The sequence below is a fragment of the Pinus tabuliformis genome, chromosome 4_1 (genome assembly GCF_031772625.1).
Source record: "Pinus tabuliformis cultivar Carrire ecotype Pingquan chromosome 4_1, CPIR1, whole genome shotgun sequence".
Taxonomy (NCBI): domain Eukaryota; kingdom Viridiplantae; phylum Streptophyta; class Pinopsida; order Pinales; family Pinaceae; genus Pinus; species Pinus tabuliformis.
Window position 1 is genome coordinate 163711858 of NC_142303.1, and position 25772 is coordinate 163737629.

At 38.8% G+C, this 25772-nt stretch overlaps 1 protein-coding gene across 1 annotated transcript; it reads right to left on the reverse strand.

Moving 5' to 3' along the window:
• Nucleotides 1-4268: 4268 nt before the first annotated feature.
• LOC149174694 (LEAF RUST 10 DISEASE-RESISTANCE LOCUS RECEPTOR-LIKE PROTEIN KINASE-like 2.4) lies at nt 4269-6815 on the reverse strand. The gene is made up of 4 exons (XM_089420931.1): nt 5868-6815; nt 5807-5814; nt 5555-5766; nt 4269-5421 (listed from the first exon to the last, which is right to left on the reverse strand). Exons 1-4 carry the CDS (start codon nt 6813-6815, stop codon nt 4310-4312), a joined length of 2280 nt encoding a protein of 759 aa, XP_089277057.1. The 3' UTR covers nt 4269-4309.
• Between the last annotated feature and the right edge of the window lie 18957 nt (nt 6816-25772).

The window sequence follows — 25772 nt, forward strand, 5'->3', positions numbered from 1 at the left end:
GTTATCATTTGTAGAACATATCAAGAGCTTTAATCAAAGTGAAAACTAGTATGAAGAGCCACAAATCTAAGGAGAAAACCTAGAGAGTGACGAAATACATGTTTGTTTCTGTTTTCCTAAGTTTTGGATTGGATGAGTAGGTGGAGTTGTTCGATGTATGATTTGGATGAAGTTCTGGGAACTTGTTGAAGGGTAAATTTCTATGAATAGGATTGAAAAAGGTCTAGCTCTTATAAGAGGGCAGAGACCCCTGTAATGTGTGTTTAGGAGGGTTGTAATGCCTAGTATGTTGCAGGCATAAGGGTCACATATCCTCAAGGATCAACACAGAGGGTTAAATCCCTAGACATGAGGTTTTATGCACATGTTTGGAGGCTTGTATAGGCCAAATTAGGGCATACCTATGGCTGGTAAAAGAGCCCTGAAAGATTGTCAAATACCTGAGTAATTTATGCATAGAATTGCGCCCTTCAAAGCTTCTAGAGGAGGTGTCTTTAGAGGTAAACGATTGATTTTAAAGTGATTTATGCTAGGTTGATGTAGTGGTTTAAGTCCAGTTTTTGGTAAACAATATACAAGCCCTAAGTATATTGATAAAGGGTAGTCTTATCACTGTTGTGGGGGATGGTTTTTTGATCCCCAGTTCAAAGATTTCATGTGTGGAAAACCAATGATAAGAGAGTTGTTTGTTGATCCTTATATCTATTATCTTTGAAGGAGAAAAGAGGATTATGTTTGACCTATTGGTGATGCCCTAAGTTTAATAAATTCAGTAAGGGATTCATTGGTTTATCACTTTTAAACAGTGAATAAGAAGTTGATTTATCACTTTTAAGAGGGAAAACATTATTCCCAAAGTTCTATGATATTTGGTGTGTAAATTCATAGATGTTTGGGCTACCTAGAAGCCCTAAGTTATGTCATCCTTGGAGCAGTCGAGAGACAATGAGGGGGAAGGCGTTGAAGTCCCCAATAGCAGGCATATTCAAGGAGCAAGAGGACTATTAGAGGGTAGATCTTTGAGCCCATTTTCAGTCATTTTAGAAATAAATAGAAGCATTGTGAAGTCATAGAATTCTTGTAAAAAACATAAGAGGGGAAAAATGACCTGCCAAAAGTTGTGAAGGTACGTAGATTAAAAGGGTTGAGTTGAGCACTCCTTCAGTAAGTCAAGTGTACTATGTTTAGGGTATATTGGTAGTCATAAGTAGTTGACTCCAAGCCCTAATTGTTGCATTAAAGTTCTAATATAAACAAGTTCTAGGTTGAAAAAATATATTGTGCACTAGATTAATTTACTATTGTATGTTTTCTGGTATGTAAAGTGTTTGTTTTGTGGAATTTTGGTGTGTTCGCGATGATTTATTAGACATAGACATGATTCTAAAGTGTCGAGGAAAACTCAACAAAGTGTCCTTCTCACCTCCACACGCTAAGAAAACCTTATAGCAACTCGAGTGATCATTTTCATAAGGTCGAGCTACCTACTTTGATCAACAAACAAATGGCATCACAAGTTTTCAATTAGTTAACTAAGTATGATGCCAAGGTATAATACCCATACAATTTACTTCTCGTCATGATTTAAGAGGTGGTTAATGTTATTGTTAACCAATAGCTCAACTTAAGTTCATGTATGTCGCAATAAAATAATTTTGCAATTTGTTTAAGTGTAGAGGTGCAGGAGTGCAAAGAAAGTGCAATGAAAGCTTCCTCCGCACCTTCGCACTCTGAGGAAACCCTATAGTAACTCAAGTGATAATTTTCATAAGGTTTCTAGCCACTTTTACGAGTAAATAAATGGATTCAAGAGTTTTCAATTATTTAACTATGTATGATCCCAAGGTATGATACCCATACAATTTACTTCTCGTCATGATAGCATTTTGTCTTCTATGTAGAATGGCCAACAATGTCCACATATTGGAATTAAGATTATGGTTCAATTTTCAGAGAATAATAATCATTCATTTTGCAGTGGAATGGACCTAGCGTGGAGGGTAGTCTATAGCCTAGCATTTCTAATACATGGTCATTTTTGTAATAATAATACATGTGTGTAGGATGATTCAAACTCTTTGTATAATAATTATGTCTTTCTTGTTATAAAACCTACAATGCACATGAGAGAATAATAGAAATATTGCATTGTCCTCCCATGTAACATTTTCGACCTCTCTTCAAATAGTTTCAACAAATCCCCCTCTCGAGATTCCATAATCAAACATTGTGTGGTATGCCCATGAAAATATCTCCAAAAATCCTGCAACGTGATAAATAAAGTAATAAACATACTTTTGAAAAGTTTGAATTGAAATTTGAACCATCTTCTAACAACATCCTTGACATATCATAAACAATATAGGAATTTCACTTCACATGAGCATAGCTATGCCATGGTTGGGAGACTAATGTAAATTTGAGAGAGACTTCTGTAATACAATACTATTTTTCCATCTAAATTGTTCATCAACCAGAGCTAAATGGGAGAGTTTAAAAATATTTATGGATATCAAGGTGAATTCCATGTACATAGAATGTGTAGAGGTAGTAATGTGTAGGGGCTCGAGTGGTGTTGAGGCTTTAATGAGCAGGGAGAGCTAAAAAATAATTATAGATATGAGGGAAAATTGCATGTACATATGTTTTTTATAGGTATTAAGGTGTTGGGTTTCAAGTGGTGTTGAGGCCCGAATGTGTGGAGCCCAAATGAGGCTAGGCATGAACAAGAAGAAATTTGAGCCCAAATGAGGCTAGGCATGAACAAGAAGAAATTTGTGCACTCTGGGACAAGTTTGGTAGGAGTTGCCTACCACAAAGTCTTTGTAATGACAACAACTAGGGTAGAAACAATTAATAGAAGAAATTTGTGCACTCTGGGACAAGTTTGGTAGGAGTTGCCTACCACAAAGTCTTTGTAATGACAACAACTAGGGTAGAAACAATTAATAGCATTGAGTAGGAACGCATGCAAGAAATAACAAATACAAAAAAGTAATCGTGCAAAGTAGTGCATGTGCACAAGAAGTCGTATGCAAGATAGAGATGTATGGAAGAAGTGCGTGGAGGTTGGAAAAACGACAAATTGTGTAAATGATTACAAAAACAAAGTATTATTGAATAACTACAAAATGGAGACCCCACACTACCCTAATGTTACATATCTATAACAATCAAAAGAGGGAGCTAGGGCTATACTTCTATGCAACTATCACTCTTGCTCATATTCAAAACCCAATTTGGTTTGTTGGTTCAAACACAATATTTTGGAAAAATATTTCCAATAATTTTGAATATTATTTCTTATTTAATATATTTAAAAATTTATTATAGTTAAATTATTATTATTTTATTTTTATTTTTAAAAATGTTTTTTAAATTCTCACAATAAACCTACATTCTTATTTTGAATTTAAATAAAATAGTAATAATGTAAGAGAATACTTAAGAAGGATTTACTTTCATGAGCAACAAAAAGGTTCACTGAATTATCATAAGCTGCATAATCATCAACTCGAGAATCCTTACCTTGAGGAGTGACCTCTTTTCAAACAGGAAAAAAATTAAATTCAGCCAGTGCATCAAACACTTTCAAACAACGCTATAACAGCATCAAATTTCCCGATAAATCCCATGAAAAATATTACCTTCAGGTGGAAAAAATTACCTACAAGCATAGCCACTGACATGACAGGCACGGAGGTTTACTTTTAGTATAATAGTCAATTGAAACAACGCAATTCGTTCAAGTTGTGGTTGGGTGCAATAAAGAAAAATAGCCCATCTGTCTTGAAATCAGACACATTGACAACGAAAGGGGAAGGTGAATTAGAACTCTGAACACAGCGTTTCCCTAGAACCCTGCTCCATCCATTCTTAACTTTGGAGAAGTTTGTTTACTTTGCAATAAACGATGACATCTCAAATCATAAGATAAGGCTTCAAGAAATAAGCTTCTTTCATTGTTATAGTATATTTAGATTTGTATTCTTAATTCTTTGATGAATTATTTCATTTTCCACCCTATAATGTACTCAAATCTCTTCAACGATCTCAAATATATTTTTATTTTTTTTATGAGTTCACTTTCCAACCAACAACCAATGATATCTTAAACTAGAAGGTGAAAACCTAACAAGTTTATTTCATGAATACATCTATGTTTTTAACTTCACCTTATTGATTGTAGGGCTCCCCGTCTTTGATATTTCAAAGTAAAATCTCAAAGAAAGCTACTAATTAACGAAGAAGCGTAAAATTTACAGCAGTGCAATGTTTGGTTTGAATAAATTGCTATCATACAGTCAATCTAAATTGAACAAGATCTTTCCATGGAACATAGTAAGGGATTTTCAGGTGTTGGTCGGGAATTGAAACATGGGGGAGGATTGGGTACATCATCTCCATTTCCTTCTATCATTTGAACAACCCTACTCATGGAAGGACGATCTTTCTGGTTGTACTGAATGCACCACAACCCAACTTTTGCGAGTCTCCTCGCCTTCTCCTCATCTTCTGCTTCCACTTCTATTTCTGCCCACCCTCTCAATCTCCTTGCTAACTCCCCACTCTGAAGCAGTTTGAAAGCCCACTCGGGGAAGAAACACTGGCTGGAACGGCTGGCCTTCAAATCGATGTTCTTTCTTCCCCCAACAATCTCTAGCAAAAGCATTCCGAAACTATAGACATCTGATTTATCTGTAACAGGACCCATATCTCTATCACACAACTCTGGCGCAACATATCCTGGCGTCCCTCTCCCGGCTGTCATTGATATATGGTCGTCTTCCTTTCCACAAAGTTTTGCGAGACCAAAATCAGAAACTTTTGGTGTGAAGTCGGCGTCCAGCAATATATTGTGAGGTTTGATGTCGAAGTGTATGATGCGCTTCTCGCAATCTTGGTGTAAATATGCAATTCCACGAGCAGCACCCAAAGCAATTGAATACAATTGTTCCCAACTTAAGACTTGCCCCTTTTTTTCTGCAAATATAAACTTCTCCAGAGATCCATTAACCATGTACTCATATACCAGTGCGCTTGTAAAGCTTTCAAAGCAATACCCCAACAGCCGAACCAAATTGATGTGATGGACCCGTCCAATGGTGGCCACTTCGTTCATGAATTGAGTTTCGCTGTGCCTATGCCTGTCAAGAATCTTAACAGCCACTAGGGCTCCGTTCCGAAGCTTTCCTTTATACACCACACCATAACCTCCTTCTCCCAACTTTTCTGCAAAGTTGTTTGTGATCTTCTTGAGTTGAGAGTATGAATATCTGGTTGGCATTTCATAAGCATATTCCTTTAGGAATTTCTCCACCTTTGAAGTAGAGCTACCAGGAGAGGGTTTTCTACTCTTTGCATAAAACAATATGAGCAGCACTAATGCTATTGCTGTCAGCCCAACCCCGACAGAGCAACCTGCAGTAGATAAAGATAAATTGATATCAAAGTGATCTTCGTCTAACCCGGAAGACAATATTGATGGAAACAAAATGCAAATTCGAGTATTAGATTAAATTAGAGACACTGAATATGAAGAAATCATATTTACCTATTATAATCGCCGACATGTTTCGACCTCCTTTATCTTGAGTACCTGCATGGTCCATAGCGATTGGTAAGAGAATACATACTTGACAGAACGCGAGAGATTCAAACAGTTTTTCCTTTTTGGGAATGTTGTTCATTGACCGGAAGGGATCAGTCCAGCTGGAGAGTCTAATTTTTACTTTAAAGAGTGTTGAGAAGAATTGACTGAGTGACCTTTCATATAAAAAAAAGTGTTTATATCAGAAGTACTTACCAATTAAACTAACTTTCCGTAAACACTTAAGGTTTCAGCTTTCTAATCAAATTTTGAAAACGGAATCGCGAAACCTACCATCGCCGGGGCATTTCTCTGGATCAGATGTGCCATCGGGACAATAACAAAGAAACGTTGCAGGCTTCGATATGTTAAAACCACAATATCCATTACTTTTCAAACAAACTTCACAGCTTTGGTCTCTCTTCGGGTCCACACGCCATGTTACCTCAAAACCTTGAGCTGTTAAAGTCTTATTATTAATGGGCTGCTGAGAGAAGTTCTGTCTAACTGGTAGTTGAAATACGTTACAGAAAGTTGTGCCCTCCAAATTTAAATGGGGATTCAAACTGTAGTACCAATCACTGCCACATAAACTCAAATTATGCACCTGTGATCCACTAATGTTCTCATGAACTTGATCGCACTGCTTCCAAAGCGTGAGATTAGTGTATGTCTCCAGAACCTGAAAATGGGAATCAGGCCTCCAGAATTGAGAATAGTTTCCTGAAAAATTACATTTTCCGCCCCACAGATTGTCGTTAACAATTGTCAGTATTTTATATGTACTACTATTCTCCAAGAAAGAGGACTCCAGTATGTGATATTCGTCTCCACCGATATTCATCAGAGTATGGCTCTCGTAATCACATGAGCGTAGCTGGAAGTCAGGGTCGCCGCAGCCGCTGCCATTGCTCCCAAAAGGATACGCGAATTCAACGTCCCCACATGTAGATGTATTCCGAAGACAATCGTCGTACAGAGTGCCGAAACATGATGTGATTGAGCAGAGGAAGAGAAGAACACAAAGCTGAACAGTGAGAGGCATTGCATTTGCGAAGAAGAACACGTATTCTCGAGCACTGCTATTCTGTCGAAGATAAAAATGAATGAGTGGAGACTTCAGCTGAGGAGGCGAATATATAAAAATGCAAGAAGGGTTTTGCAGATATGTAATTGGAACAGAAGGAGATGGACTTGGAGGGAGAGAGAGCTTCAAAGTAAACATCTTCGAGGCCAGAGTGTAGTCAACACGCCAATTAGACCTAGTAGCATGACTTCCTAGGTAAAAGCTCTAATAAGTTGCGTTGAACAATTCCACGTGCCGTCAGGCATCCCGTGGATTGAAAATTGTGAAGTGACTGGGTGAAGACTCTGAATCTCTGCCCAAAGTCCTGAGTCATGACCACTCATTTTTAGACAAATCCCTCGCATTCAAAATTGTATGGGTGAAGACTCTCAGCCCCCTTCCTAAACTTGTGACCACTCATTTTGACATGACAAACTTATTTTTCAATATTTGCATTTTCTATGTTGACATATTTTTATAAGGCAAGTAGATGAAAGGTATAGGCTGGAGCTAATCAGCCATATATTGGGTATTTAATGCCCAGTCAAGTAGATGAAAGGTATAGGCTGGAGTTAATCAGCCATATATTGGGTATTTAATGATGAAAGGTATAGGCTGGAGTTAATCAGCCATATATTGGGTATTTAATGCCCTCAGAGCAGCACGCTACTTAGACCAGTGAAGATTCTCACTATTAGTTTGACTATTATTCCAAAGACAGATTCAGGTCTATATGGTGTAAGAGTAAAGAACACGGTTTCCATTCACAAGAAAATCAATATGGATGACCAACTTAAGTTTTAAATGCAACTTGAAATATAAAATTTGTGTTAAATATATTTTTAGAGGTGGCAAAATCCATTCACATATGCAACCTCATCTCATCTCATCCCTTTAGAGAGCGGAGATGTCTTCAGTAATTGAAGTCAGCTTTCCAACGAACATTTAATTGGTGTATTTGTAAAGGTCCCGATTATTAATGATAAAAAATAAAATGAGTATTATAAATATTATAAGTTAATTATGTAAATAACCTAAATGGTTTTCTTAGGATATATATATTTAAGATCGTTAAGTGGAATTGTTATTATTTTTTTATTATAAATCGTCATGTTTATATAAATATTATTATAGGGTTTTTTTAATATAATTTTCCAATTTAATTTCAAAATTTTTTGTGGTTTAAAATATATTTTTGAATACATAAATAGATTTAACCTTTTTCAAAACCCTCGGAGCACTCTAATTATGCATAGAACTTAAACTCAATTGTTTAGAATGGATTTTGATTAAAATTAACCAGAAAAATAATAGTAAAAAAAAAGTCATTTTGTCTCTAAGTTAGAGTAAGCCTTTAATATATATAATAAAATAGACAAATAAAATGTTTTATTTTATACAGTACTTAAACAAATTATATTATATTATACAAATATTTTTTAATTTAATTATGAAATATGAATAAAAAATTTAAATCAAAAGTATGAAAATAAATGTTATAATAATATTTTTAAAATGGGAAAAATTGTCCTATGGAAAATATTCTTAAAAAAAGTTGAAATATATCATTAATAATGTAAGAGTAGTAGACATGATTTTCAATAATATAAAAACTAATTTATTAAATTGTAATATGTATATCATTTTTTTTCAAAGTTTATATTGTCTAATAGTTATTAACATAGTTTCATTCAATGAATAGAAATGAAATCATTATCACAATATATAAATGTTAGAATATATTTTTTTTTTTTCTATGTTAAGACTAAACTAAGCACCCACGAGGAATTGAACCGGTGACCTATCGCAAGGAGTGTCTTAACAGCACACCCATTCACCATCAAACAGGTGCTTTCTTTTGCAAAGGCAAGTTGATGACGGTTGGAGCTAACTAGCCATATATGGGGTATTTAAGACCCTGCATCACGCCACTTAACCCGATAACACGGGAGCGGGTAGCCACTTAGCCCGATAACACGGGAGTGGGTAAATATTATTTAATGCCGAATTTATCCACTCCCGTATTATCGCGTTAAGTCGCCTGATGCTCTGAAGGCATTAAATACCCAATATATGACTGGTTAGCTCTTTCCAGTTAATGACAGGTAAAGATTTTGACTATTAATTTGACTATTATTCCAAAGATAGATTCTTTGAAGGTCTATATGGTGTAAGAGTAAAGAACACGGTTTCCATTGACACGAAAATCAATATGGATGACCAACTTAAGTTTTAAATGCAACTTGAAATATAAAATTTGTGTTAAATATATTTTTAGAGGTGGCAAAATCCATTCACATATGCAACCTCATCTCATCTCATCCCTTTAGAGAGCGGAGATGTCTTCAGTAATTGAAGTCAGCTTTCCAACGAACATTTAGTTGGTGTATCTGTAAAGGTCCCGATTATTAATGATAAAAAATAAAATGAGTATTATAAATATTATAAGTTAATTTTGTAAATAACGTAAATGGTTTTCTTCATGGAATAGGATATATATATTTGAGATCGTTAAGTGGAATTGCTATTATTTTTTTATTATAAACATCCATGTTTATATAAATATTATTATAGGGTTTTTTTGGCAATATAATTTTGCAATTTAATTTCAAATTTTTTTGTTGTTTAAAATATATTTTTGAATACATAAATAGATTTAATTTTCTTCAAAACCCTCGGAGCACTCTAATTATGCATAGAACTTAAATTCAATTGTTTAGAATGGATTTTGATTAAAATTAACCAAAAAAATAATAGTAAAAAAAAAGTCATTTTGTCTCTAAGTTAGAGTAAGCCTTTAATATATATAATAAAATAGACAAATAAAATGTTTTATTTTATACAGTAGTTAGACAAATTATATTATATTATACAAATATTTTTTAATTTAATTATGAAATATGAATAAAAAATTTAAATCAAAAGTATGAAAATAAATGTTATAATAATATTTTTAAAATGGGAAAAATTGTCCTATGGAAAATATTCTTAAAAAAAGTTGAAATATATCATTAATAATGTAAGTAGACATGATTTTCAATAATATAAAAACTAATTTATTAAATTGTAATATGTATATCATTTTTTTTCAAAGTTTATATTGTCTAATAGTTATTAACATAGTTTCATTCAATGAATAGAAATGAAATCATTATCACAATATATAAATGTTAGAATATTACTATAGATTTATTTTAACTTAAAATTTATAATTTGTAATGTGTTGAGAGAATTTTTTTTAAGGCGTAAACATTTTTTCAATTTTTTCACTTTAAAAGATGTTTAAACTTGAGATTTAAAGCCTTTTGAAACTTAATAAAATTGTGCTTAACATGAATCTATGTTGATTTGTGAAGTTTTTTAATTTTCTTTATATATATATATATATATATATATATATATATATATATATATATATATATAGAGAGAGAGAGAGAGAGAGAGAGAGAGAGAGATATAAACTAACATTAAAATATTGTATTTATGGTTGATACTAAAATATTATACACACACACATATATGTATATAGTCAAGTAGATTACAAGATGATTTTCATTGATGTTAATGTAGTCATTGGTATCAAGGAACTACAAATTTAGGGGAGTTTGTTCGAGAGTTTGTTGATATTGTCACTCACCATTTTTTGGTGCATGAAGAGTCTTGTACTACTTGCAAACTATTGAATACATGATTCAAGGGCCCATATTTGAAGACATTTTTTTTATAGCAAATCAAGTGAGGTGCTCTTGCAAAGTGTATAGTTGGATAATACTCTCATAGACCTTTCCACAAATATATGAAACTTTGAAAAAATCCTAAGGGATTAAGTGTTATTGCAGTTCAAAGTTTGGAAAGGTTCCAAATCACATGCTTGCACTTGGCTGATAGACTTTGTGATTAATATAGTTTGCGGGATGGGAATGTTCATGACAATTGACATCTCCATGGTGACGAACTTCGTAGGTGATGGGAGGATGTGATTGAAAAAATTTGTTATTGAGAAACTTCTTAGGATAGCAAATCTTTTCCTTAACTAACATTTGTTTCCATGTTCATGACATGGAGGTTCTAAACAAGAAAATTTTTATTGACACTTGAGGATGATTGCATAGTTGAAAAAATTCATAGTGAAAGACTCTGCGAGACATTGTAAGTGATGGGAATTTAGCATTAGGGTCCTTTTAAAATTAACAAAAGAAAATGTCGAAAAATGCTAGACCCCCCTAGGCTTTTCTTAGTACTAGATGGTGATGTGGTAAGTGACAAATGGTGAAGTGTGATTTGAGGACATTGGTGATGAAAAAGCTAGTTGGCATGACAAGTCAACATGATGATGACATGGCTTGACATGGAAAGAACACATGGCATGTAGATTTGACACTTTCAGGTGCCGAAGTGGCCCTTTTCCATATGACACATGGTGCCACTCATAAGGTGACACATGGAAGTGCAATGAAGATAACTTAACATGGTCAACATGTCATTCTAGTGTGGAGATAAGAGTAACAAGGTTCATGATGGGTAATATCATAGTAAAAGGGTTAGTGATGGGTAATATCATAGTTGATAGATCTCGCAGACAAGAAACTTTTCATCAACTAGTGTATGCCTCCATGTCCTACCGTAGAGTTGATCCAAGTACATATTGGTGGCCACCCGCCTATTCCACCTAGATCTCCAGTCAGTTTCATTTATTTCCTTGTTTATTCCCCTTGTCGGGTTTTGACTCAGAGTCGAAACATGCATCTAATTTGGAAGCCTTCAGCTCAAGCACCAGTGATTGCTTGGCTCGACACACTTGTGTTGTGAGTGGAGCTCTTATGGAACTCATACCATTTTCCCATGTCCTTCATTATCTTGAGGGTGTTTTTATTTATTTGCAGCTTCGACAAGTTGTCCTAAGTTGCCCCACCTTGGCTTTGGCCTCTGCTCTATGGTTTGGGGGTGCCTTTTCTTTACGTCAGATTTGTAGATCCAAAGTCTTACTTCTTCTATTTAAACTTATGATTAATCCTGACAATGTATCGGTATGCCGTGATGAGTGAGGAGATGCCCAGGAAATCCATCTCATCCTTGATATACTTTTGTAGGTAGTCACGGTACTTGAGTACCAAATTCTGCTTAGAATCCTTGACACCCAATTTTGTGTGTAGGGTATGGAAAACATTTGTCAAATTTGGAAAATCTTGGTCCCTTCCCTGTCGTATCATGTTCCACTTTATGTATTTATCTTCATAGCTCCTGAAAGGGTTATATTGTTCCTTGCCGACATCTCGGAAAGAATCCCAAGTCGGTGTGACTGAAAATAGTGAGGATTCCATCTCACCCTTTTTCTCATAGTAGATTTCCCACCAGTCCTTGACGTGTGGTGCGGCTTTGAGAAGTGGAAAAGGATGTAGATCCAGTCAAGATATAAGTCATTTGGGATTTTTCAGCCCCAACCACTTTAACAAAGCTCTGCAACTTTCTGGGTCTTTCCAATTTCTACCTCATGTTTGTGTTGGGGTTCTCTCATATCACTTGGCCTTTAAGGCAAGTCACCAAGGGTGAAGCTAAAGCAAAGGGTTTTTGGTCTGAAACCCAATAGAAGGTTTTTTTTTTTAGTTGAAGCATCGCCTCTGCTCTGCACCAGTGCCCACATTACCAAACCTGTAACAACCATTTCAGATTGAGATAGACGTCTCCGACTATGTTATTGGTGCAGCTCTTACTCAACAGGGACATTCAATGGCTTACCACAGTGAAACACTTTCAGACACAGTCCAAAAGTATCCCACTCATGACAAAGGAATGTATTCCATTTTGAAGGCCTGTCATCAATGGAAGCATTACATTATGGGGAAGAAAATGGTCATCCACACAAACCACCAACCCCTGGAATTCATACAGACATAAGGGAAGTTGCGGAACGATCACCATTAAAAATGTTCCACATACCTGCAACAATTTAATTTGAACATTAAGTACAAGAAGGGAAACACCAATAATTTTCTAGACTACCTCAACCGACCACCAGTCATGACGCTAATCACTGTGCTCGACTCCTATGGCCACGAGACTTCGGGTTGGCCGAATATTTACAAGAGCGATCTTGAATTCGACAATGCATACCAGACACTCTTCGAAGGTGTTATCACTCAGGTTGTCCCTTTTGACTCCCCAAAGGGATACGTCCGAGGTAACTACAAACCAACTTTGGACCGCAGGCCCTAGCCTGTCTGCGGTCAGAGAGGGCTCTCTCTTTATGATTTAGCTTCGTTGAAAGGGGTGATTTTAGTCTAGATATGATGCACAAGGGTTTGATTGAGTTTTGGCGGGAAAACTGACACTTTCAGGTAGAGAGGTTGAGTATAGTCTGAATGTTTCAAACCATTGGGCGTGGAGTCGAGGAGGGGAACTGCTGTTGTTTTTCCTTAATAACAGGGAGGGGAAAATGGAGCAAGATGACTGAGGCAGAAGCAACTTTCAGATTCAAGGGATGGCAAGAATGCTAAAGAAAGAGAGGCAGTTAAGAATCTCTCCAACAGATTAGAAAAGGGGGTAACAAGGCGCTACCTAGGAGCAGTTAAGAATTCCTAGATAATTGGCCAACATAGGCGAACTGGGGTAAAAATGAGCCAAAAGGAATTCAATGTTCATAACCAATTCATTCAGAGGAAAACATCAAGAAACAGTAGGAATTGAGTGTAGAGAGTAGTTAACTAATTCTAGGCTATTCTTTTTTCCTGCTATTTAGATAATGGAAAACGCATAAATAGAGATAAGAGGCACTTATTGCTTCGAGCCGCAGCGCAAGAATTCCATCTCAAACTCTTCAACACATTCATCAACAACAGACAGTCGTTCTCCAAGCTTTAAGCAATCTTTGATTACAGAAAGATTCAGGTATACACAGCGAGTCTCTCGTGAAAAATACCAATTAACCCACCCTTAAAACTATACAGAGTGTGGTATATATAGGGCAAAGAACTCTCTGCAGAGTTTCCTTTATTACATTTTGACCTAATTAGGTCATAAGAATGACTACTTGACCTAATTCTCTCTAAAAATAAATGCAAAGAATGTCTTGGACCGTGCTCAGGGCCGATGTGTCAAAACTGTATGAATGGTGTTGTCCTCGGTGGCTTGCTGCAGTGCCTTCTGCAATAAATGGGTATGGGTCTCTGCTTCCTTGCTGTCTTGATGCTTTAAATGTTTTAACAGTGATTTGAAGGCAAGGATGGGCTGATGCTTATCGATTTGATTTTCTGGGGGCTTCATCAATGCTCAGGTGCCTCGAGCCCCTACAAAATTATGACTGATTCTTTCTAGCGTCCTTTCTTCCACTGATACTCTCTGACAAAATCTGGGCTGCTGATCTGCTGTGTTGCGTGTCTAATCACCAGTAAATGGCCGTTGTTCGGCCTTTGTATCATCTGGAATTGTCTTCTGATCATTTTGGTATGCTCTGTGAAGAAAACGGATCATTTCTGTGCCTTTTCGGGCTTCCTGGGGCTGTATGGGGCGAAGATTCCTTAAAGATTCCCTGAAGATTCTCTATTCTAGCCCAAAAAATCCTACGATGAGCGATAGGTGCAAATCGCTCATCAAAAACTGCCTCAGAATTCGATTCCGGGGCTCCGAAGTGCGATTTTCGCGCCTCTGCGTCAAAAAGGGTTGATGACGTCAGCATGACGTCAACATTGTACGGCGGGTGACGTCAGCATGACGTCAGCAGGGCGACGTGGCGGGATGACGTCAGCATGATGTCATCACGTACGGTCGATGACGTGGCAGGTACGGTGGCGGGACACGTGGCAGTGACGTGGCAGGAGGCCACGCAGGCGGGTGACTGTACAGGGGGGGTGACGTGGGCATGACTGTGCAGGGGGGTGACGTGGTGGTGACGTCACCTGGCAGGGCGGTAAGCGGTAAATGGCGCACCGCTTATGGGGGATGGTGGTTTCGGTGGGAGGGGCTCCGCCACAGCCCGACGCATGACGCGTGGCGGGAGTACGGCGGCAAAACCGCCGAACTCCCGAGCGTTAAAGGCCGAGCGCGTCAGGGAAGAGGATGCCCGCCAGTCGTAGATCTGCGGGGCTATCGATCGGACGACTGGCGGCGAATGCGACGGGACAGGGTGTTAACGGGCGGGAATATTCGCGGGAATATTCTGAAATTAATGCGGGCGGCGGATGGGTTATAAACTTTTAGAAAAATGGGTTTATGGGGTTAAATAAAGGCGCGGGCTAATGTTTATGTACAGGGACTTTGGGTTAGGGGCGGAATGTGGTTTTTTGGGGGTTTGTGGGGCTAAGGGGTAGGTTGCTGGCCGACCAGATGTCAAACCAGTTCCTCAATGACTCGGATGGGCTAAAAACAGTCCCAGATGGATTGAGATTTCCCGGACTTAGTAGAAAATATGGCTATATTGCCAGGGAGGGGTATTTACATAGGGGATTTATATATATGATTTTAATAGGGGAAGGGAAAAACAAATAGGGAGCTATATAATAAGAGAGATGTTAGTGAACTCCAGCCTGAGTACCTCTAACTGAAAAAACTGCCTCAAAGCAAAAATGGATTGCTTTATCAACGTCCTGTAAACACCGGAACTTTATATTTTTAAAGGAAATGTACGTAAGTTTAGTTAAGCAGGATATGCCACGTCGTGGTTCTTCCCCTTCTTCTTCTTCTTCTCCGGACACACAACTGCATAGTGTCCCATCTTCTGACAATTCCAACACTTCACCTTGGAATAGTCCTTCTGTGTGTTCCCCTGTTTACCTTTACCTTTGCCTTTGCCCCCACCATTGCTTGTGGAAGCCTGCTTCTTCCCTTTGCCTTTCTTGTCTCCTGCCATCAGTGCTACGTCCTCATCCTGCTCAACTGGCTTGGCTGCCCCAAGCTGTCCTTTCCTGATCTCTGTCTAAATACAATCATCCCAAAACCTCTCCCATGTGGGAAGGGTCTCACGTGCACAAACCCCATCACCAAAGTTCAACCATGAACGGGGGAGGCCATTCACTGCAATACGCACCAACTCAGTGGATGGAATGGCCTCTCCAATCGCTGCCAACTCATCTCTCACATTGGTAATCTTTGTGATATATCCAGCTGCACTATCATTCCCCATCTTAATGTTCTTCAGCTTCTCCTTCAGGACCATCTTCCCGTTCTCATTGGTACTCTGGTAGAGATTGGACAATGCTGTCCACATCTCATGGGCCTTGCTCTTTCCTCTCACATGAGGAATGCAATGGTCTTTGATTCTGTCTAGAATCGGCCTCTTACCATTATTGTTCTTCTTTTTATACTCAACCAACTGAGTAACATCAGTGGGCACAACAACAGGGTTCTGTGCGGTATGCACCATGATATCCCAAACTTTCTGCCTCCTCAAAGATACTCTGCATTCTCTCCTTCCAAACACTGTAATTTATATGCCCATCCAGCCTATCCTCCACCCTCAATCCCAATGACATCCTGCTGTCCTAAAACTGAAAAATAGCACTATTGTAGTAAAGATAAAACTGTTGTTTATGAAAAAATCAGCTTGCTGGAATTTTCTGAGTGAAAAATCAGCAACTGTAATTTTTCCTTTTGCTGTCCCAAACTGCCCTTCAGCACTCAAGCTCCGATACCATGTAAAAATCTCTGTTTTCCCACCCCGGTTTTTAGTTTCTCCTTATTTCTCCCATGTAGTTAAATGCCCATTCCCATAACCATACATTTAACAGACTGAAAAAAAATAAATATCGCTGAAAACACAAATTCTGGAAATTTTTCAGAATGCTGGAAATTGCAGAATTAAAAATCAGCAATCAAAAACAGCCATTAAAACACATTAAAACACTGATATTTTTGGTCAACTTGACTCTGGAAAAGCCCCCTACAACTCTTGGGGAAAACCAGTTTGAGAGCTCTTCTTTATTTCTGAAAATTGCCTTTTTACAGTGAGAATTATTCAGCAAAAAAATCAGCAAGCAAATTTACAACTTATCTCCTTTCCCGTGCCTCACAACAATCTGGAAATTACGGCAAACAGGACAACAATAAATGTTGTACGGCCTCCGTTTTGTGTGCAGAAAAATCAGCAAACTGCTCCTCGATTTTTGTGAAAAAATCTGCCTTTCACTGTGTGTTGAATCAGCTGTACAAATCTGCTCAACTGCTACCTTGGAATGTGTGTCAAGCTGTTGTCTCCTTCTCCTCCCTGCTCAGAAATCTCTCTTGCTCTCTTGCTCTCATTCTCCCAATCTGCTCATGAAAGAATGAATGACCTTTTCCTCCTTTTCCTCCTTTAATATAACTCCAAGTGACTTTTGGGTGATCCAAGTGACTTTTGGGTGATCTCTAAATCCAATGGCTGAAATAGATTTAGATCAATGGCTGAGATTAAATGCTCATTTAAATCTCACTTTCTATTTTTTAATTCACCCCACTTTAATAAAGACCCACTTAGTCATTTATTTCCAAAGTCACTTTTCCTTTCTAATTTTTCATTTACTTTAAAATTAGACTTAGTAACTTTATCACTTAAAGTCACTTTTAAATTAGATTTAACTTTATAAAATAATAAAGTCACTTTAGGAGAAAAATTAAATTCTTTTGGACACTTTTCCCTAGGCCAAAGATCAAAGCCTAAGGGAACCACCTATCCTTCGGTACCAAATTTCAATAAGAACTGAGATCGAACCTATTTAGACATCTTAATTCAGTACCTTTTCCTCTGGCCCAATATTTAAAAATTTCTCTATCTTCTACCACTTGTTCTTTGCATAGAGCTTTTACTCTACCCTGAGTCATCTCATGCCACTTCATTTCAAATTTTCACTCTGAATTAATCACCCCTTGGTTGGCTAGAGAGTCCGCTAGTTTGTGGCTTCTCGTCTAACATGTCTGAAACTAATAGTTCGTAGACTCATGAGATGTTTTTGAACTCTTTGATACACTTGTATTAGTCTCCAGTGTTTTGAGACCTTCTCTGGTGCTGCTCCATAACTAATTCTTTTAACAGCGTTTATGGAGATCTTCGAGTCCGTCTCTATGATGACATTTGAGCTATGATTTAGATTTAGCAGTTCTAGGCATTGTTCTAAGGCCATTAATTCAGCCATATTGTTTGTGGCTTTACCTAATTGGCAGTGGAAAATGAAGATTATAAATCCTTCTTCATCTCTTAACACCCCTCCATATCCGGCTATTCTAGGGTTGCCTTTTGAAGCACCATCAATATTGCATTTCAGGTATCCTTTCGGTGGAGGCTGCCAAAAATCTTTTTCCTTTCCCAAATTTCCTTCTCTTCTACTTAGTCCATTGGTAATGATCTCTTGCATTCTCAGTTGACTGAGAGTTCTCATCTCATTTTCTGTGGGAGGGTTCTTGGGATAATTATGAATAGTGGTAATAACTGTCTCCTCAATCTGCTTCAAGATCAGATCCAACAGGTGAAGAGGACTAGTTTTTTCATACTTGAAAACTTTTTTATTCCGTTCTTTCCAAACATTTCAGATAATGAAGTTTGGCGTAAAGGCCCAAGCCAAATTGAGAATCTCATTCTCTAAAAAGTTCCTTCTCCACTTGTTCAGGGTATTAGTGATGCTTCCTTTATCTCTGTCTGTCTATTGAAAAATTGTGGCAAAAGAATCCCACAACCAGGTGGTAAAGGTGCAATTGTTAAGAATATGGTCCACTGTTTCCTCTTGAGCTTCACATCGCTGACATCTAGAAGGCCCAATAACCCCTCTTTTCCTAGTGTTGTCCCAAATTAAGATTTTTTTGTGGTGAACTAACCACATGAATAGCTCGATCTTCATCCACCCTTGGTGGCTCCAAAGTTGTTGCCACGAACTCGTTGAATTGCTAGAATCTAGATTCAGGATAATTCTCTTAACTTCCTTAAGATTAAAGGAGCCTTCTTTATTGATGCCCCATCTTAACTGATCCTACCCTCTATTACCAAGATTTTCCTTTGTCTTAGCATGCTCATAATTGCCTCAGCTTTTATTTTTAGGGGGCTGTCTTCTCTACAGTCTATGCTTCTCCAATTTCTCCATTTTCTAGAATTGTGAGGAAGATTCCAGAAATCTTTAACTTTGGTTAATCCCTGGGAATCTGTTTCCTGCTTGAGGCTCATATAGTCCTCTTTTAACAACATTGGTTCTTGTTTCCATTTGTCCTCCCAAAAGAGAGCAAGATCTCCTGCTCCGATTTCCCAGAAACTGTAGTCTTGTACTAGGTTTCTGTTTTCCCAGGCTTTATTCCAGATGTAAGATCCCTTTATGTTTCCAGACATTCTAATAAGATCATTTGTTTGCCACAAACTTGCATATTTTTATTTCCAGGTTTTAGCCCATTGAGCTTCTAGTTCTTTAACCCATCTCCACCAGAGTTTGGCTCCTAGTACATTACTTATAATTTCCTGATCATCTACGCCTAGACCCCCGTGACTCTTAGGTTTGCAAATTTTATCCCAAGAAACAAGGGCCCATTTCTTCCTTGTTTCTTCCTTACCCTAGAGGAAGTCTCTCTGGATATTCCTGAATTGCTGTAAGACACCTTTGGGAGCTGGGAGGGCTGATAAAAAGAAAATGAGATTGACTGTAGAATGGATTTTGTCAGTATCAACCTACCGGCCAGGTTCAATGATCTGATAGTCCATTTTTTAACTTTGTCTTGCATCTTGTTGAGCACCGGTTCCCAAATACTTTTGTGCAGGGGCCTGGCTGTAAGGGGAATTCCCAAATACTTTGAAGGGAGGGAATCCCTTTGAAAGCCCAGAATTCTGGAGATATTTCTCTGAATTGTAATGTTAGTATTTCAGGAAAAATAAATAAATAAATTAAAATAAATTAAATTACATTAAATTAAATTAAATAAATAAATAAAATAAAATAAAATTGATTTGGAGAGATTGACTTCCATACCTGTACCAAAGGCAAAGTTATTCATGATTTGTTTGTACGCTAAAGCTTCTTTTACTTTAGGAATTCCATGCAGCATTGTATCATCCACAAATTGTTGGTGAGTCATTGTCTGATCATTCTCCATTAATTTAAGGCCCTTAATTATTCCCAAGGCTTTAGCCTGCTTAATGGCTCTTCCCAATCCTTCTGTCATGAGGATAAATAGAAAGGGAGAGAGTGGATCTCCCTGCGTGAGGCCTCTAGAAGGAGTGAAGATATCTGAGGGAGATCCATTCACCAGAATAGAAAAGCTAGAAGAGGTAACCAAAGCCATAACCCATCTGATCCAGTTGTGATCAAACCTAAAAGCAGAAAGGATCCTCTTGATATAGATCCAGTTTACCTTGTCATAGACTTTGGCAATATCTAATTGCATGATCATACCAGCCTGTCTTTTGCTGGTTAGTGTGTGAACTATCTCGTGGGCTAGAATAATATTATTAAGGATTTGTCTGCCTTCTACATAACCAAATTGTTCACCTGAGATTAAAGAAGGAAGAAGAGGTTTGAGTCTGCTAGCAAATACCTTGGATATAATCTTGTATACCACATTGCATAAAGAAATGGGTCTATACTTCTCAACAGTCAGGGTTGAATGATGTTTAGGGATCAAAGAGATGAAGGAGGTGTTGAGGGCTTTCAGAATAGTCCTGCTTCTTCTAGAATCCTCCACAACATTCAGAATGTCCTGTTTGACAATGTTCTAGAAGGCCTTAAAAAAATCCACATTGAAACCATCTAGACCAGGAGCTTTGCCCTTTTTCATGTCTTTAATAACCTCACTGACTTCCTGTTGTAGGGAAAAGTATCCGATTCGGATGACCCTATCCCACTCTAAGGGTGATAGTACCTCAGCAACAACTGTAAAGGAAACTACTGAAGGTTTACTTCTTTATGAAAGCAAGAGAGAATGAAAGAATGCACTAACCGTTGCCTTGCGCTTAATGTCGAATCCAAACTCTTCTCTTCGCTGCTTGCTCCCAGCTCCTTGCCCTTTTGCTGGCCCAGCTACAATGAGATCCTGCAAAATAGCAAAGAAGGAAAATACAAGAAGCATGGAATCATAACTGATTCACGGATTAGCATAAATCAAATATACAATTATCACAATACATAATTGAAACAAGAGCATATAGAAGAACCTCAATAGCTTTTATTAATGAAGAAGTAAAGTTCTGAGAAGGTTACAACCATTGAAGGCTCCAATCCAGCAACACCTCCCAGCAGAAAGAATTTCTCCTCTTCACCTCCTTCAAGCAATCACCCAATAGCTCTATAGTGAAACCAACAACATATCATTACTTTGCACAAAATTCCAGCCTCCTGAGCTCATAGGAGAGAGCTCAATATATAGATGAATTGAGAAAGGATGAGTCAGCTTGCAACTGATGTGTAGCTGCCTTGTGTCCTCTCTCTCTTCAGTTGATCTTCAGTTCTTGAGTCCACTTGGAGAACCTTGCTTCCACTTGGAGAAACAGAGCCTCTGACTCATCACAAGGTGAAATCCCTGATCCAAGTGTCATTTTTGGAAGATTCTAGAGCAATGACTCAGTGTGCCACTTGTCCCATCTCTCTCAGCACAGGTGGCCTTTGTTCCACTTGCTTTGCAACGCAGGTACACCATGGAGGAGTTGAGTTTCAGCGCAGAAGCCTAGTGGAGCACCTGCTTTGATTTCAGGATTGCTTGTTTTTGAGTGTTTTCAGGTGGAGAACTGATCTGAGAGCTGTTGGTTTGCTGACCTTGTTCCTCTAGGGGTAGGAACATCATGTTTAGGGACTTTGGATCCCTTGGATTATTGACAATTCATGTCTGTTGATGTAAGGCACAAAATTGTCTATAACAGATGCCCCCTAAAGTATGAGGTCGTTTATCGGGTGAAATGCTTTATTAGGAGGATGTGAAGTTCATTCAATCTGCTGAGAAGTGTCCTGTAATAAGATACAATACAATACATTATTTTTCATACTTTTTCATGATCTAGCTGAGGCGGGCATTCCCATGCTCAGCTTTATAAATTCATTTTGGTACATAGCACAGACGATCGTCTGATGATAGACTGATAATTCTCTGCTGAAATTATCATCCTTTGAGAAGGATGATCATCTGCTGCAATGATGTACATATCAAATGTCTTTATATCATGAATATATATCGCAGCCCGGATGGATGAAATTAGATCCGGGGTCTTCAATCTCTTCCGATCTTCACTCGATGTACAAGTCGATCCATGTGAGAATTTCTTGAAGTCGAACATGGAAAGACATCGCTTGATTACCGGTCAATGATGTAAACCGTTAACAAGCGCGAGAGGAATCACCGATAAGGATGATGATCCTCAAGGTACGGCAGTACAATTCACATGGTGGGAATAAAGGACTTGGCGTCGACCACCATGCAAAATCTTCTGGTCGAAGGTCATTGATGTATACCTGTCGCCGGAAGTGAGAAACTTGCCATTGAGGCATGCAAGCTTCAAAGTACTGAAGGGGGTGTTCCTAGATCAACTCCTTGGATAATGAGCTGATGTCGACAAGGAGCGATCCGTCAAAGGAGGGCCTTAATGAATCCCACATCAGTGACACGGAACGGAGCTAGTGATTGTGATGAGGTGAAAACAAACTGTGATGTATGATTCAGGGTGGCGGTCATGAAATGGATGAAGGACAATGTATGGCAGTGGATGGGACACGGTTGACTCTCTACAGAACAACATCTCTTGAACATATAACGACACTGATGTGATGGATCGGTAGCATTACCCCAAATGTGGATGGTGTGGCGAGGACCATGGTGATGAGACCGGTGAATGAAACAACCCAACCCGATGTGATACGGAGGACAAAGTGTCATGTTCAAGAGCGACTTGCTACCATTAAAGCTGTGAGGTTCTCCCAATTTTTCCCCAGTCATTGCTGACCAGTACCTCTTTATTTTTATCAAGCTTGAGGAGGATAACATATGCTTGTTCTATAACCTGCCCTTCGGGCAAGCCCATCGCTATGTTTTAACGAGCCTAGCGATAGGGAAACTCGTTCTCGTCTAAAGACAAGTTTGTCGCTATTTAATGAATTTAACGAGTCTAATGACAAGGATAACTCGGTCCTTTTCATTTTTAGAGAGTCTGAAAAGGTACATAAAGTCAACTCTAGAATTCCTTTTTCGTCATCTAATCCCTTAAGTCCGAAAAAGTATAAAACAATACAGAAGGGATGAATTTTCGATTGCTTTAACGAGCCGAACAAAACAAGCGCTCGATCTTTTTGTGCAATAATCCCTCAGGTCCAAAAAGATTAAAATCTAGAGGAGGGATAGCTTTCCGGTCGCTTTAACGAGCTGGAAGGCCAAAACTCGGCAAACTTTTCATATTTTACGAGTCAGTGAAAAGAGCTCAAAGAAGACTCGTCTTTTGAGGAACGAGTGATGAACAGGGCAGCAGCAGATTCCAGGTACAGGTTGGAATATTCCAATCACGGCAGTGTCACAAGGATGGCTAAGTGAAATCACTCTTCGCAGCTGTTCCTCAAAATGGGTAAACAAACATATGGAGATGAACGATTGGCCAAATGAACGGATGGAGGTGAGACTGCAAGAACACGACCAAGGGCTTTAATATAACAGTCAAAGGTTACATTTACCAGAGTTATTTACCGGTTCATTTTTTTTTTTTTTGGGTGAGCTTGAACTCTAGGGGAAGATTGCTCACAACCTTATGTTTATTTTTTAACGAGCATGAACTATGTGCTAAAACTGCTCGGATCTTGCGTTTATTTTTTAACGAGCATGAACATTGCTAAAACTGCTCGATTATACCAATCATAATACAAGAAACGCCTCAGGTGAGATAGCTATTTTTTAAGGAGCTTTATCTCACGAAGCTATGCTCCTATTTGGCAAGTTTTAACTTTTGCCCCACATCCTTTCTTTATGCAAGCTGGAAACGGCTAATCCTACGAGTTTAACGGGTTAGACCTACAGGTTTAAAGGGAGGACCTAAAAATTTAAAAAATAAATAGTCGTCCCGTGCTTGCACTCCAAAAGGTTCGCATGCCCCCAGGTATATAGTATAATTTCTAGGTTCGTCCTCTTACTTATTATCCGAAAAATGGTTTTGTTTGCTGCCGCAAACTAAACTCTTCTTTTTCCGGCGATGTCTATTACTAGGTTGCTAAGGATGGTGACTACTTGTTGCAGCAATTTCATCTCTTTCTTTGGAGGCTGCCCCTACTTATCCTTCAAAACATATGTTTTAATGGGTGAGGCTTGTCTTCAAAGATGGTGGCTACTTGCCGCCACAAATGGATCTCCTCCCTCAGGAGAGCCTAATTTCTAGACAAAGGGAGCCGATTATTTCGCTCACATAACTTTGACAAAAGAACTTTGCCCTAGAACAACCCTCTCTTCCTTCCTTCGGACGGGGTACGGACTAGTCATGTTCTTCTGCGGAAATTAACTTTATACCCAAGGTTTTCTCTGCCCAAGGCAGGCCAGGGTGCATGCCCCCTGGGTCCCAGTTCTTTCTTCCGAATCACTCGCATTCATCGGGAAGTAGAACCGGGGGTGGAGGCATTCCTTGAGTGAATAGACTGTTAAGGGATGGTATTTGACTATTTGCGATGCGTGATCCTGGAAATGAAAGTTGGTCTACGAGCTTGACCATTCTTCCTTCGTGTGGAAAACACATAACTCTGAAGAGTGAGGACACTATCGCCTCCATGCAATATATATAGTCTCGTCCAAGGAGTAAGTTATACACTAAGGGTCCCTGGACGACCATGATGTTCATATGAACTGTCTTCCCTTTCAATGTAACTGGAACATTGGGGAGAATCCCTAACGGGCGACTGGTTCCTTTATCAAAACCTGATAGATTTCTCATCTCAGGTAAAAGCGCCGGGCAACCCAGTGCTTTCCAAGCAATAGAGGAAAGGATACTCACAGATGCCCCTTCATCAATGATAGTTCCAGCCATCACCATTCTGTAGATTTGGACGATGATTCTGAATGGGATACTGGCTGGTAACCGGGGTCTGCCTAGTTGATTCCAATCAAAGGATACAACTAGGTTGCTTGGTGGTGGGACCGAATACACGGCCGGATACGACTCTGACGATGTTCCTTCCTGCGATAAAGGAATGGGCGCATTGCCCTGATGCTCATCAGAGTCTGTGTTGATGAAAAGAATATGGACGGTGTCATCCTTATCCTCTTCAGTGAGGGTGTCATTTGAGGATGGGTCTTCAATGACTGTGTCATTTGAGGATGAAACCTCTGAAAGAAGAACCGGGTCAACTGCCGTTTCGACCTTTAGACTTTCGTCTGGTCTGGATTCAGTAGGTTCATTCTCAATGACCGACACATCAGCTGACCACTTGATCGGGCCAGCTGGATTTTCAACTATCGAGGGATTAGGCACGAGTTTTTGGTATCCAGGAGGAAGTCGTAACGGTGATACCGGACGATCTTCCAAAACTCTCTTCGCCTCATCTAAGAATGGACATCGGTGGATGGCGTGATCGCCTTCACACAACATACAGGGTGATCTTGGTCTCCCTTTTCGTCCTTCACTCTCGCTAGTTGACGGACTGCAATCAACATGACTACCAGAGGTTGATGCTACCGGATTGTGCAACCTGGGGGACCAGTCCCTTAGTATCCGGGGAATACAAGGACAATCACGATGGAAGTGGGTCCCTTTGCAAATGACACATGGCGATTTAGGCCCGGTCGGTGCAGTGTGTGGATTTTTGTCAGATGTCTTTTGCTTGCCCCCAGTCGCCTTCGCCATAGGCCCCTTCTGCTTCTTTTCTCTCTTCTTCTTTTCCTTCTTCTCCATGGGAGGCTGACTTTTTCTGGCTCTACCTCGCGAAGATGAAGGATCAGAGGAAGAATTGTAAGAAGTGGAAGGCTGGTGGGTAGCTCTAGACTGGTCTGACTATTGATTCGACTGCTCAGGATTAGTGGCGATCTGAACTACATTAGTTGAAAAGAGCCATACAGGTAGGCCAATTGTCAATCCTGGAAGTGACAATGTGGCCATATGAGGCGCACCAACATCTCCCTAAGAGGAGAAGGGATTGGGACTTCCACCAAGGTGACTTCCTTGGTTTGTGGGCTCCATACTTTTCAACTGAAAGATCAACGTGGGAATAACAGGTGATTATGTTCCGA